Here is a 14,973-nt window from a genome sequence, read left to right on the forward strand (position 1 = left end):
GGGGTGCCTATGATGCAGAATTATAGATTTTTTATTTAATTGGAACATTTTGTAAGCTTTTAAAGACTATTGTATGGCGCTCAAAGTACCAAATTATAGTAGAGGAGAGACTTGTATTTTCAAGCACGTTGTTTATTTACGCTTAATCACTGAATTCTGGATATTAGTGGTAAACTTGTGCAATTAGTTGCAGTTTGTGTGAGTAGCAAAGAGCATCCTTTAATTATTTAACTGGGTGTTTTCAGGAACCTTTAGGGTTGTATGGGCTTTCACCACTTTCCAGAGTCGGTGAGGCTAGGTGACACCCCTCGTTACGAGAGCCTAATTATACATAAACTTGCTCCTAGTTTACACCTTTTTTACTGGAGTCTCCAAATTATGCAATTTATTGTTGTGTATCTATTCATGCCATTGAATTTAAGGCAAGGATTTTCCATGTGTAAACAGGTAAATGTTCTCAGCCCAGTTTACAGGTTTTTTTTTGTAGGGCCCTAGCCTATTGTGTGGAGAAAAGTATTGCTAATGATTATGTGCAGATGTTTTTTCTATTTGACGTAAATTCTAATTGAACCAATCTACTTTATTTTGCAGGAGGCCGTATGGTTCCTCTCCAATATAACAGCAGGCAATCAGCAACAGGTTCAAGCTGTGATTGATGCCAACCTGGTACCAATGATCATACACCTGTTAGATAAGGTAAGCGTGCAGGTGGTGTAATGTTTAGTTTTCCCAATTTAATCCTAGTGTTAGGCAAAACTAGGTAACTAACAGCTCTTTTCAAACTGATTGAGCCTCTTGGTGTGTGCATTGTACACACATGTATTTTATTTTGCTAAAAACCATTCTGAAGTTGCTCTCCAATTTTGCACATGTTACATTGTGCTGCCAAAATGTATGGCAGCAAAGCTGGACCGATTGGTTCTAATTGGTAACTTTTCAATAAGTGTGTAAAAGTTGGGTATTGTTATAGAGCAAGGCTTTCAGCCCTTAACAGCCTGGTGTACATTGAAAACACATTAGTGGTGGCTTGGCCTAGATGGGGCTCAGGCTTAACCATTACACCATGAGCTGCTTTGGAGAAAAACAGGGGATGAGGACAGCACTTCTACAGGGCCAAATAAAAAAAAAGCCACCGCCACATGTCCCAGAGTGGTCGTGAAATCCATAATGAGTTTCAGTATTTCAAAGCCTTCATGAACAAGCTAGAAGCCTGCCCTGTTAGTATTTCTCGCTCACCAGGTGCTCACCATTTACCTGTTTTTTACCGTGTGAAAGGAGCCAAGATCATGTGACATGTTGGCACCAAGAGTGGACCTTCGTATTTTTGCATTGACTGGAAGGAAAACATAAGGGCTTGCCTACAAATGCACACAATAGAGTATCACTGCTTTTTCAAATCCTTCAAAGTGGTATTTTTGATCCAGCACTGGCCACATGCAGAAATGCCGTTGTGTCCTTGGAGGGGAGGGGTGGGGGGACAATTGGCAGACTGCCATTGAGAAACCTTTTACTTTGGCACCAGACTCTGGCTTCTTGGAACATTTCAAGGGCATTTCATTTGGCAACCAAGGCACCTACAGCGACATGGGTGCACATCCTGGTGTCAAAGACATGAGATAGAATGGTGTTGAAGATCTAGGATTCTAACATAACATTTGTGATAAAGAGCCTCTTTTGCAAGGTTAGCCCCAACTTTTTGACTAGTTTTGATGTGGTTTCAAACATAGTGCACAGGGTCCCTGCCAACCAGGGCTCCTTCTCTAAAGCAAACTCCCAATTGGTACTTCTGCCCCTATAAGTCCCTAGTAAAGGGTACCCTGGATACCAACGGCCTGAGAGGTAAAGAGGGTCCCTTTGACCCCCTCCCACTTCTTACTGGGACCATGCCACTGCCCTTGCAACCTGCATGCCCTTGAAAGAGCGAAAACTACACAACATGGCACCCTGTCTGGTAGCATAGGTAACTCGCCCCGCTGGCTAGCCTCAGAGCCCTAAGTCAGGATGCACTATATTACAGACGAGGGCATGTCCGCATGCGCAAATATTCCCCTACAATTTTGGGCACCATTTCCTAATATTGTAAGTGCAGCTGAAGCCATAGTCCATTGACCGGGAACTAGACTACTCGAGTTCCACAGCAGCATGATGGCTTCACTGAACACAGGAGTTGGTACTTAACTACTCCTTTCAAAGAATCCACACTAATGCCAGTGTGGGATTCATTGTGCCATCTACTCGGGGCATCTCAGAGTGCCCACTAAATCACTGCCAACCATGGTGTGGTCTGACCAGCTGTAGGCAGCCAGCCACCGCCAGACAGCATGTGTCCTGGACACCTACAGTGTCTAAGTCCATTCTTAGACCGTGCAAGTGCAGTGCTGCCATTAAGAGTATATGGTGCTGGGAGTTTGTCATTACGAACTCCACTCCACCATAATGGCTATACTGTAAACTGGTAACTTTGGTATCAAATTTCTCGGCGCATTAAACCCACACTGATGCCAGTGTGGGATTTAATGAAAAATGCACACAGCTCTCTGAAAAACAACCAGCCTCTGGTGGGTTCCCGGACTGGTACACACCAGCCTGCCACCACGAGACCTGTTTCTGGACACCTAGGGTCGTTTTGTTAGTGCAATTTTAAAGAATTACTTTAGGTTTTCAAACTCCACACTTGAAAACGTTTCCAAGAAAAAAGTCAATGTTATCCTATGGAGGAAAATAGTGGCATCAGTGTGTGTTTTAATGTGCTGAGAAGTTTGATGCCAAACTTCAGTTTTCAGTGTAGCAATTATGGTGCAGTGGAGTTCGTAATGACAAACTCCCAGTACCTCATACTCTTAATGGCAGCACTGCACTTACTATACCGAAGAATGGTCTTAGACACTGTAGGGGTACAGGGCCCATGCACGTATACCCTCACCACTGGTGTAGTGCACCCAGTTAGAGGGGTGACTGGCCTATGCCAGGGAAGTGGGTTGTAGGCATGGCACACAGATGTGTCCGGTCAACTCTTCACTTTATACTGCACCAAAACACACAGCCTGCAATGGCAGTATGTGAGTGTCGGGGTACATTACCTCTAAGGGTGGCACAATAAGTGCCGCAGCCCTTCAAGGCCTTCCCTGGTCACAGTGGTTCTGTAGTAGGGGATCTCTGTGTAGTCCTAATCTAGTGAATAATGAATAGTCCCACCCATGTGCGTGGACCCCGGAGCAATCAAAAATAATCTCTTAAGCTGTCTTCTGTGCAATCCTGCATAGACACCTAAGAGAAAATTAAAGACCATAATGCAGCCTATACCTGCAAGGCTACACTGTCCAGTACTTCAACTAGAAATGCAAAGGATATTCCACCAATCACCCATAAAAAAAACTTCCCATTCACAAAATCCTTAGATTGATAGAGAGGAAGGGATGTACAGACAGGCCCCCATAGGCTGCCATTATGTGCCTTTAAGGAACTCTCCAGAGACCCTCGGTATCCCATGATGCACAGCAAACTCCTTTTACTTTCAGTTTTTTTCTGGCTCCTGCTAGCAGGACCCTGGAGCATTGAGCTCTCCCTTTTTGGGTGTTCAATTTTTTAGCACTTTTCAAGTGTTTGGAGTGGTTCATTCAACGTCTGACTGCTTCTTCCTTTTGCTGGAGTTTTTGGGCAGTTTTGCCCACTCTTCTGTCGAATATGCCAGCCCTGTTTGACAAGTGCCCTGAGTGTGCCAGGAAGAAGGCCAAGTCCGATGCTCACAGAGTGTGTATCCACTGTCTCCCATCCTCATGTCCCTGAAGACTGAGATTTGTCAATCCTTCTCCAGGAGGACACTCAAGGAAAGAGACCAGATTTGTCTCCAAGGCCTGGCCCTCCGGAGACAACAAGAATCAGGTGGGTCTGGACATGGAAGTTTGTCCTCTGCCAGTGCTCCAGCCTCTGGGGGGGGGGGGGGCTCCCCAGTCAACAGGGCAGGAAAAGGCACAGATCTCCGTCCTCGTCTAGGACCTAGACGTTGGCGTAGAGAGGGATGACTATCTGCTCCCGTTCTCCCCAGGGTCGAAGCGACGTCTCAGTTCGACGTCGAGGGGACCTACGTCTAGGACTACATCGACTTCGAGACCCCATCGATGTCGGACTGGGTCCAAGAGGCACCGGCGCTCGCCGTCAATGCGACTTCGCCGTCGGTCTACTCAACGTTTGACGTCTAAGTCAAGGGATGTAACTACGTCGAGGCGTTCGACGTCGAAGAAGTGATCACCGTCGAGGAAGGAGAAATCTACATCGCAGGGCAGATCAAGGGCCAGGACTGGGTCCTCTACCTCAGTGGTCAGCCTATCCTCTGCATCCACGAGCCCCCAATCGTTGCGGCACTAGCGCTCGCCTGGAAGATCGGCCTCTAGGACATCCTCAACAAGGCATGTGCGAAAGAAGAGTGATTAGGTCTTCGGAACACTCTCAGACCTATTCGCCGTCTAGGCTCCGGACGCCTCTGCCGCCTCCTCCTCCTCCTCCTCCGTCGTTGCCTAAGGGGAATCCTCCTCCGACTCCTCCTTCCCCCTCCTCATCCTTCGCCTCCTCCTGGATCTCTTCCGGACTCCGGCGTCGCCGAAATCCGCTCCTTCCTGGCTGCAAAAAAAGTACAGACTCCCATCCGGCGTTCCTTAGATCGGACCCAGTGCTGGACTCTGTGATCGTCAAAATCAAGTGAATAGTCCCGCCCATGTGCGTGGACCCCGGCAATCAAAAATAATCTCTTTAGTTGTCAAATCATGCAGAAACTGCAAAGACACTTAAGAGAATTTAAAGACAAATAATGCAGCCTATATCCACAGGTTACACTGTCCAGTACTTCAACTAGAAATTCCACCACACAGCCTGCCCAGTTTCTAGCATAGAGAAACTTGCCTCTGCCAGTAACAGACTCTGGAATGATAGAGAGGAAGGCATGGACAGACAAGCCCCACAGGCTGCCATTATGTGGCTTAAATAGGATACTGTGCCTTTAAGAGAACTTTCCAGAACTTTCTCCCAGTATCCACAGCAGGTCCCTTTTACTTTCAGTTCTTTTTTCCGGCTCCTGCTAACAGGACCCTGGCATTGAGTTCTCCCCTTTTTCAAGGGTTTATTGGATTTTTTGTGCACTTTGTGATTTTAAAGTGTTTCAGTTTTTGTCTTGGTGCTTTCCCTTCTCTCCTGGGTGTTTGTTCAGATGTTTAGGTCTCTAAAATGCCTGCTCTTTTTGACAAATGCCCTATCTGTGGGAGGAAGAAGGCCAAGACTGATCCACACGAGGTCTGCATCATCTGCCTTCCTGAAGCACATGTCCCTGAAGAGTGACATCTGCAAGAACTCTGAGGGAAAGGCTGAAGATTAGGCTGCAAGGCCTGGAGGACAGACTACTGCAGGCTGCTGGTGGGTCTGAGCAAACCGGGAAAGCTGCCTCTGCTGAGGCCTCTGGGGGGCTCCCCAGAGACATGAAGACCAGCAAACGGTCCCGGTCTCAGTCGGCGTCGATTGCATCGCCGACGACGTCGAGAGGGATGACTACTGTGTGTTCCCCATCTCCCCGGGGCTCCGGGTCGAGACGGCGTGGGGATTCGACGTCGAAGGGCCTGGACAGGCCGCTGTCGAGACCAGTCTACTGCATCGTCGGCGTCGGACTATCGGCGTCGAAGGAGGAGCGACAGGCGTCGGCGCTCGCCGTCGAGACGACACAGCCGGTCGCCGTCAAGACTAAGATCAGCATTGAGGGGATCCTCAACGTCTAGGACCTCTAAGGAGTCGACGCTCTTCTAGGAAGGAGAGGTCGACATCGCGGAGGCGGCGTTCGGCGTCTAGGAAGAAGAGGTCGACGTCGCAGAGACGGCGTTCGACGCCAGAGTCGCTGAGGCGACGTTCGACGCCGGAAAAGCGACGCTCAGCATCGATAAGGAAGAGATCGGCTTCTAGGAGTCGCTCCAACTCTCCTAAACGGCGCAGGAGGAGTTCTGGCGCCAAAAGTCAGGCTGGATCTAGTGGAGGGCGCAGGAGAAAGCGATCGCCTGCTGAAGGGGCTGGGTCACAGTCCCCTTCCCTGAAGAAGTCACCGGACTCGGTGGTATATACACCACCTCGGCCTAAGTCGCCCCCTCCTCCTGTACCTAAGGAGGACCCTCCCACCAACCCTCCGCTTCCACCGGGACGACCACTACCACTGCTTCCACCGCATGGGCCCGCCCCTCGGTCGGGGATACCCCCTGTCCCTCCGCCAAGGTCGGCGTCACTACCTTCGCTTCCTACACCACCTAAGGGGACTCCTAGACCAAGGCCCCAGAAGGAGCCGTGGAAACCTCCCGGCACGTGGACGCTCCGCAGATAACGCTCCCGCTCCAGGAGGAAGGAGCGATCGCGCCACAGGTCGTCCACGCGGTCGAGACACCGCCATAGGAGGCACAGATCTCTCTCTCTCTCGCATGAGGTCCTCAGGGACTACTCTCCGACCTTGTTGGGATCGCTGGACACGAGGGTGTCACCGGTTGATGACCTGGTGGTGTTCCATGATGTCCTTTTGAGAGGTGCTGCCAAATTGGGCATATCCTTGACGGTGCCCACGCCTAAGACATCCGTCATTTTCGAGACACTGCACCAGAAACACCTGTCTACTACTACCTCTGGTGCTGGGCCTGGAGGAACCAGCCATGTACCTTTTCCTCACCCCTGCGGTGACTAAGGCGGCCCCTTCGAGATTGCAGAAAAAATACTGGGCTCCCGATTCGGATCCAGCTTTTCTAAGGGTGGAACCTCCTACAGATTCTGTGATTGTGACGGCGGCCCGCAAACATGCCACCACCCCGTCATCCACGGTTCCCCCTGACAAAGTCTAGATGGATGGATTCGGCTGGAAGGAAAGTATGTGGAACATCAGCGACCTCTATGAAGGCTGCGAGTGCCACGGCTTTGTTGGGGCGCTACGACCGCGCCTTCTGGAACTCCCTCCAGCAGTTTGCGGAACACTTGCCTTGCGATAAGCGGGAAGACTTCCAGGAAGTGCTAAACGAAGTGATGTTGGTAGCAAATCAAATTAACAGCACTGCGGCAGATTCATCCCTCTTAGCGGCACATGGCTTTTGCCATGGGATTAACCAGCGACGTCACGCCTGGCTCCGCCTTACGTCACTGAAACCAGATGCACAGCAAAGGGTAGCCAACCTTCCATTCTCTGGTGAAACCCTATTTGGGAAACATGCGGATGACGAAATGGCCCGCATGAAGGTGGAGGCAGAAATACTCACGGCTGTGGGTCTAGAGAAGCCCAAAGAAACGAAGAAGTCGTACCGCCCATTCCAACGGCGGTTCGGTGGGCAGGGCAGAGGACGTGGCCAAGCTTCGGGACAGTCGCAGCAACATCAACAGTTCTGTAAGCCGTTCCAGAAACGCCCGAAGGGCAGTTGGCTAACAGTCTGCACCAGCGACCAAAGGCCCGGCCGGGTCTAGGCCCTGAGCACTTACTTCCCCCAGATCGATTACCCCCTCCGGTAGTGGGAAACATTCAATTTTTTTTGGCAGAGTGGAGAAAAATTACTCAGGACAAGTGGGTGCTGAATATTGTTTGCAATGGATACAGTCTTCAGTTCACCAGCCCTCCTCCAGCAATGCCAACGGTCAGCTCGCAGTCTCAACTGCGCGAGCTTCAGGCGGAGGCAGATATCCTGTTAAGGAAAAGGGCGATAGAAGACTTACCTCTGTCTCGGAGATGAAGAGGTCTGTACTCCCGGTTCTTCCTGGTTCGCAAGAAGTACAAGAACGAGTTCAGGCCCATTCTGGACTCGCGACAGGCAAACAGATGGATTCGCAGGGAAAAGTTTTGCATGCTGTCGTTGCATCAGATTTTTCTTCAGTTGCAACAGGGAGACTGGCTACGTGCTATAGACCTACAGGATGCGTACTTCCATGTGCCCATTGCACACAAACACAGGAAGTTCCTGCGGTTCCAAGTCGGCACCAATCGTTATCAATACACAGTACTCCCATTCGGACTAAAGTCTGCGCCGAGAACGTTCTCGAAGTGCATGGCGGTGGTGGCGGCATACCTGAGGAAGAACAAGGTGTTTGTCTACCCGTACCTGGATGATCAAGGCCTCCTTCTCGGAAGCTCGAGCACACTTCCAGAAGACTTGCGTTCTCTTGAACAAGCTGGGGTTGCACATCAACATGTCCAAGTCTGTCCCGACTCCGGTCCAATGCATACAGTACTTGGGAGCCTCCATCAATACGCTGTCAGCAAGCGTGTCTCCTTCGGAAGAGCGACTATTATCACGCCTTCGGAAGGCTCAGGCTCTTATGACCACTCCATCTACAACAGTGAGGACGGTGTCTTCTCTACTGGGATTGATGGCCTCTTGTATCTTCCTGACGCCACACGCACGGCTGCACATGAGACCGCTGCAGGAGTGCTTGGAAGACCAGTGGGATCAGAGGAAAGGATCTTGGGACGACCAGATACGACTGTCTCTGCATGCTCTTCAGTCTCTGAAGTGGTCGTGTTCAGCGGAGAATCTCCTAAGAGGGGTTCCCTTCCACAAGGACATTCCCACCCAGACTATTGTGACGGATGCGTCTCTCCACGACTGGGGAGCGCACTCAGGAAGCCTACAGATTCAAGGAACGTGGTCCCCGATGGAGGCCACGTATCACATCAATTTCCTGGAACTCAGGGCTGTTCACTTGGCACTGAAGGCCTTTCATTCGTCCTTCCAGACCAACTCTCTGCTTGTGCAGATGGACAATAAGACCACAATGTATTACCTCAACAAGCAGGGGGGTTTGAGATCACGCACTGTCGCAGGAGGCGCAGGCGATCTGGCACTGGCTTCTGGCCAGAGGACTGACTATAACGGCTACCCATCTGCCAGGTGTGCAGAATGTTCAGGCGGACGCACTGAGCAGACTGATTCAGGAAAACCACGAATGGGTCATAAACGACGAAGTACTAGGAGAAGTCTTCGCAAGGTGGGGGACTCCAGACGTAGATCTGTTCGCCACCGCCGAAAACAGCAAATGCCGAGACTTCGCCTCCAGGTACTACCAGCAGGGGAAGCTGGGGAATGCGTTATGGATCAACTGGTCGAACAGCTTTCTGTACGCTTTTCCACCCATTCCACTGATTCCGGTGGTGCTCATCAAGCTGGCCCGGTCCAGGGTTTGGATGATACTCATTGCCCCGGAATGGCCCAGACAGTGGTGGTTCACGGACCTGCTTCACCGGTCTCTCCTTCCTCACATTCGGCTGCCGTGCAGGCCGTACCCTCTCACGAAGTTGGGGGGGGGGGCAGATGTTGCACCCCAACCTCTAGTCTTTGAGTTTGGCGGCATGGCTCCTGAGAGAGTGCAATATGGCCATCTAAATCTGCCCGAGGATTGCATGGACATACTGAAGGAGTCTAAGAGACCTTCCACTCGGACTTCCTATGCTTACAAGTGGAAGAGGTTCTGTATCTGGTGCCAGTCTAAGAACTATGACCCGACAACGTGAAAGGAAGAGGTCATCCTTCCTTACCTTCTACATTTGGCGCAGTCTGGCCTTAATGTTCATTCTATTAAGGTTCATCTTGCTGCATTGACTGCCTACAGGAAATGCCCTTCACAGACTTCCTTCTTCCAGATCCCTGTGATCAAAGATTTTTTGGAAGGCTTGAATAAAGTGTTTCCTCCTGTCAGGCTTCCTTCGCCTTCATGGGAATTGAGTGTGGTGCTGTCCAGATTGATGGAGGAGCCTTTTGAACCTATTCATAAGGCTTCGTTGCAGCACCTGTCCTGGAAGGCGGCGTTCCTCGTGGCCATTACATCGGCCCGCAGGGTGAGTGAAATTCAGGCGTTGTGTTGCCAAGAACCTTATACTGTATTTCATGCTGCTAAGGTTGTTATGCGTTCATCCTAAATTTCTTCCCAAGGTAATTTCTAATTTTCATGTCAACCAGACCATAATGTTGCCTACGTTTTTTCAGAATCCTTTATCTCCAGCGGAAAGGTCTCTCCATTCCCTGGATGTTAGGAGGGTGTTGAAATGTTATCTGGATAAAACCAAAGATATTCGTAGGCCAGACCAATTATTTGTCAATTATGGATCGGTCAGGACAGGTCTTGCTACCTCTAAGCAGTCCATCTCTAGGTGGATTGGGTCCTGCATACAGTTGTGTTACCAAAAAGCTAATAAGACCTTAGGGGGGTAAACCCAAGGCTCATTCCACCAGGGGAAAAGCTGCCACGACAGCTTTGCTCTGTAATGTTCCGGTTGCAGAGATCTGCAAGGCGGCCACTTGGAAGTCGGTTCATACCTTTGCTAAGCATTACTGTCTGGACACTGATGCCAGGGCAGATGCTCAGGTTGGACAGGCTTCGATGCGGAATTTGTTCGCACAATAGTGGTGTTATTTTCTTTTCTCCACTGCCGCTTTGGTGTGGGGAAGGGCTTGCCATTCTATTCACTAGATTATGACTATACACAGGAGATCCCCTACTACAGAAGGAGTAGGTTCTGTCCTGCAACTCCAGTTCTGTAGTAGGGGTATCTCTGTTATAGTCATAAGCGCCCTCCCTCCTCCCCGGTGGAGATAATTATTCATGTAAGGAATGCTGCAGGTCTGGCGTGCGACGCCTTCAAAAAGAACTGAAAGTAAAAGGGACCTGCTGTGCATTCTGGGTTACTGGGAGAAAGTTCTGGAAAGTTCTCTTAAAGATACAGTATCCTATTTAAGCCACATAATGGCAGCCTGTGGGGCTTGTCTGTCCATGCCTTCCTCTCTATCATTCCAGAGTCTGTTACTGGTAGAGGCAAGTTTCTCTATGGTAGAAACTGGGCAGGCTGTGTTGTGTGTGGTGTTTGGTGGAATTTCTAGTTGAAGTACTGGACAGTGTAGTCTGTGGATATAGGCTGCATTATTTGTCTTTAAATTCTCTCTTAAGTGTCTTTGCAGTTTCTGCATGATTTGACAACTAAAGAGATTATTTTTGATTGCCGGGGTCCACGCACATGGGCGGGACTATTCACTAGATTATGACTCTAACCGAGAGACCCCTACTACAGAACTGGAGTTACAGGACAGAGTACTCCTTCCTGCGGTTCCTGGTCGGCACCAATCACTGTCAATACACCATACTACTGTTTGGACTGAAGTCTGCTCCCAGGACTTTCTCAAAGTGCATGTCACTGGTGGCAGTGCACCTGATAAAGAACAAGGTGTTTTGTCTATCCGTACCTGGACGACTGGCTGATCAAAGCCTCCACCTTCCAGGAAGCGCAATTGCACTTCAACAGGACGGCTGTTCTGCTGAAACTGGGGTTGCACATAAACATGTCCAAATCTGCTCCGACTCCTGTCCAGTGCCTAGTACTTGGGAGCCTCCAACGATACTCTTTCGGAGGAGAAAATCGTATCGATCCTGCGGAAGGCGCAGGCTCTCGTGGCGGTTCAATCCACGACAGCGTGGACAGCGTCTTTTCTACTGGGGTCGATGGCCGCTTGCATCTTCCTCATGCCACATGCACGCTCCAAATGAGGCTGCTGCAGGAATGTCTGGAGGGCGCAGGGGAGCTGGGACGACAGGATCAGGCTGTCCCTTCACGCCCTACAGTCCCTGAAATGGTGGTGGTCAGCGGAGAATCTCCTCAAGGGGGTTCCATTACACAAGGACATTCCAAGTCAGACTATCGTCATGGATGCTTCCCTCCTTGGCTGGGGAGCGCAGTCAGACCAGCTACAGAGTCGGGGAACGTGGTCCCCAGGGGAATCCCCGTACCACATCAATTTCCTGGAACTCAGAGCAGATCACTTGGCCCTGAAGGCCTTTCATCCGTCCTTCCAGACAAACTCCTTGCTTGTGCAGACGGACAATACGACCACAATGTATTACCACAACAAGCAGGGGGGCTCGATCGCGCACCCTGTCACTGGAAGCGCAGGTGATCTGGCACTGGCTGCTAGCCAGAGGACTGACTATAACTGCCACCCATCTGCCAGGTATGCAGAATGCTCAGGCGGACGCACTCAGCAGGCTTGTGCAAGAAAACCACGAGTCGGTTCTGAACGATGAGGTACTAGAAGACCTCTTCGAGAGGTGGGCGAGCGTTGTGGTTAAAGACTCCCACTGTCTCCATTGGAAAGCAGTGCGTCTAACTCTGATTTTGACCTCTGCACCTCGCTGACCCTGTGCGGCTGGTGGTGCAGTTTTGGTACCTACCTGATCCCTGGGCCTTGCTGATTTTTGGCTCCTATGACTGGAATTGGAAGTTTGAAAAAGTTTCAAGTGGCGGTTTTGGAAAGTGAAAAGTCTTTTTAATTAAAAACATACTTATCGTGGGTCTTAAAATAAAGCACAAAGTATAATTTTATAAAATTGGTCTGGATCTCCGCGAGTTATGTGCCCATTATTGATCATGTGGGTGCAATCCATGTCTTGCAGTCCTCTGTGTTGGGCCTAAGGCTGCTCGCTGCGCTAGCCTTAATAGAGCACTTTGGGTTTTGCATTGAGCCCTGTATACTTTTGAGGAACCCCTAGACTCTGTGCACAGTATTACCACCTAGTGGCAATATCTCATACAGAGACAGCTTCCTACACTAAACAAACCCCACCACCAAGAGGTGTGATCAGGGGAATGTGTGAAAATTATTTTTGGGCAGTGGTACTGTTTCCATGGGTGTCCCTGGCCTTAACATGGCTGTTGGCCATGCTCCCATAACTCTTACCTCAGACTAGGTTTGCAGTGCCCCATAGAGTTGACTTTATCGGTGTCCTCATATGTTTGAGTCCACCTGGAGGCCAATATGGTGCTCCCCATCAAAAAGGACACTGAGGTGTTGTTGCTCGACTTCTGGGAAAAATCAAGACTCCCAGCTAGGATGTTAGCAGAAAATGCCAGCATTGATTTTCTTTTTTTTTTTTTTCTTCTTCCCTTTTTTTAGGAAACAATGTCCGCTGCATCCAGATTGAATGTGATAGTGCTAGAAAGGATTTATCCTTGCCGGACAAGCTCTTTTTCACACTTTCTGTAGCTTTTCCGAAGGTGTTTTTTAGATGCTTTTTTTTTTTTTTTAGCAGCAGCATCAATGCACTTTCTCGCTACCAAGCAGACGGGCATCTGCTTTTTAATGAGGATTTGAGGATACAAAGACTGCAGACATTGCAGGGGGTCGAGCTTTTGGGTGTGGGGGTGTAGCACAAGCATGTGGGGGACACAGAGCAGCACCAAGCAGATCCAACCAGCAGTACAGGGGCAGCTGGGTGCAGTGTGCAATACCTGTGCTTTTCAACTAGGATTTTCCTGTCCGCTTAGAGACTGCTGGTGTGGCACTGGAGGGTGCAGGAGTAAGACCACAGACTGCAGGGGTAAGTTGGGATTTGGGGGGGGTGTCATAGTGGCACAGTTGGTTCAGCTCACCAAGGCCCAGGGGTTTCAGGTACAGGGGTCCCTTTTGACACCTGCTTCTTACCAGAGCCCGTCGAAGTCTGATGTAGCCTCTGGATTCACACTGCAGGCGCCGTTGTGGAGGGCAGGAGAGATTAGCCACTGCTGTACACGACTTCAGGATTGCCGGGTAGACTTCACTATGTGAGCCACTCATAATCTGGTCGTGGGCATCTGGTGCAGAGTGGGCAGGAGGTGCGGATCTGGAGTCTTTAAAGTCTATTTCTTCTGAACAGGTCTGATCTCCTCAGGAGATGTGAGTCTTTATTGAAGGCAACAGTCCGCCGAGGGGTTTTGGAGGTCGCTGTTGCAAGACAGGTCGCCAGATAGTCTAAGCTGAAGAAAGGCCTGGTAATGCTGGGGCCAAGGCAGTTGGCGTCTTCTGGCTTCTGCTGCAGGGTTTCTTCTTAGGTCATCGCAGATCGCAGGTCCGGTCTAGAGTGAGCCACCCAAATACTACATTTAGAGGGTGTTTTATGGGAGTAGCAGGTAGGACTAATGGGGCACCTTGGAGTAACTACACCCTCCTGTGGGAGGGGGCATAGACCTAGCCTTGAAAGGAGTGGTCCCCCATCTTCAAGTTGGCAGGGACTCTGTTGTGCTTCACCTCCCCTTCCCCACCTTTTCTTGCTGATTTTTCCCTCCCAAAATGGGGCTGTAAGCCAGGGTTTTCCATCTGCTGCTAGCAGTAGAGGCTGGTGGTAGCATTAGAAAAAGGCAGCATGCCTTTGAAGCTTCCCTTTCGAGCATTGTCCCATTCCAGGGGAGGAGATTTGACCCCTCGGGCCCACGGTGTGCATTGTTTCTGGTCCTCAAGGGTGCAGAGGCTCTCCACCCAGGGGTCCAGAAATGTGTATGGTAGGCTGCTTAAAGCCAGTCAGTGCCCACACCAGGGTTTATCGGTTGTCATTGGCACCTCTGAGGTGCCATCGGTTTACGTGTTTTAATTAATCTCATACTGGCATCAGTGTGAAATGTTACAAGGAGTTGCTTCTCCGACTTTCCTGGCACTTGCAATTCTAGGGAAAAGAATACTGTTGGGGCAGATATTTTCACACCTGGGATATAGTGCACCTTGCCTTGGAATTGGTGAAGTTTGTTAGAGGGGGGACTTGCACATAACTTAAGCAGTGCTAGCTGGTATGGCACGGCACAGTGTGCCATGTCGACCTGGTCATTTTGTTACCTCACAGGGGCATGCCAGCTGCAGGGGTAGTTGCATGGTCCTCGTGAGGGTGTTCCAGGGGACCCTCTTCAGCTCCTAGGCCCCTTGGTATCACCAGGGATTTACAGGGGGGAGTGGGGGGGGGCAGTAGCACTAATTGTGGACATGTTTTTTAGGGAAAGAACAGTGGCACTGGAACCTAGACAGCAGGACCCAGTACTCTATAAAGTTGTATCAAAAGCCAGGCAAAAAGTGGGGGTTACTGCAACAGAACCCCATTTTCGAACAGCAATATTCTGTCTTACCTTTGGGTATGTTGGCACTGTCCATTGTCAATCTAAGGTGAACTCTGTCTTGGTGCATACTATTACTGCAC

The 14,973-nt window shown here is 50.2% G+C and overlaps 1 protein-coding gene across 1 annotated transcript in view; it reads left to right on the forward strand.

The window, feature by feature from the left end:
* The window catches only part of LOC147683961 (importin subunit alpha-3), a 94,743-nt gene that overhangs the window by 53,563 nt on the left and 26,207 nt on the right, over positions 1-14,973 (forward strand). Inside the window, exon 13 of the mRNA XM_086942583.1 lies at positions 592-696. Within this exon, the coding sequence (XP_086798709.1) occupies positions 592-696 (105 nt within the window). The remainder of the gene's footprint in view (positions 1-591; positions 697-14,973) is intronic.

This window comes from Lissotriton vulgaris, chromosome 11, assembly GCF_964263255.1.
Source record: "Lissotriton vulgaris chromosome 11, aLisVul1.2, whole genome shotgun sequence".
NCBI classification, from domain to species: domain Eukaryota; kingdom Metazoa; phylum Chordata; class Amphibia; order Caudata; family Salamandridae; genus Lissotriton; species Lissotriton vulgaris.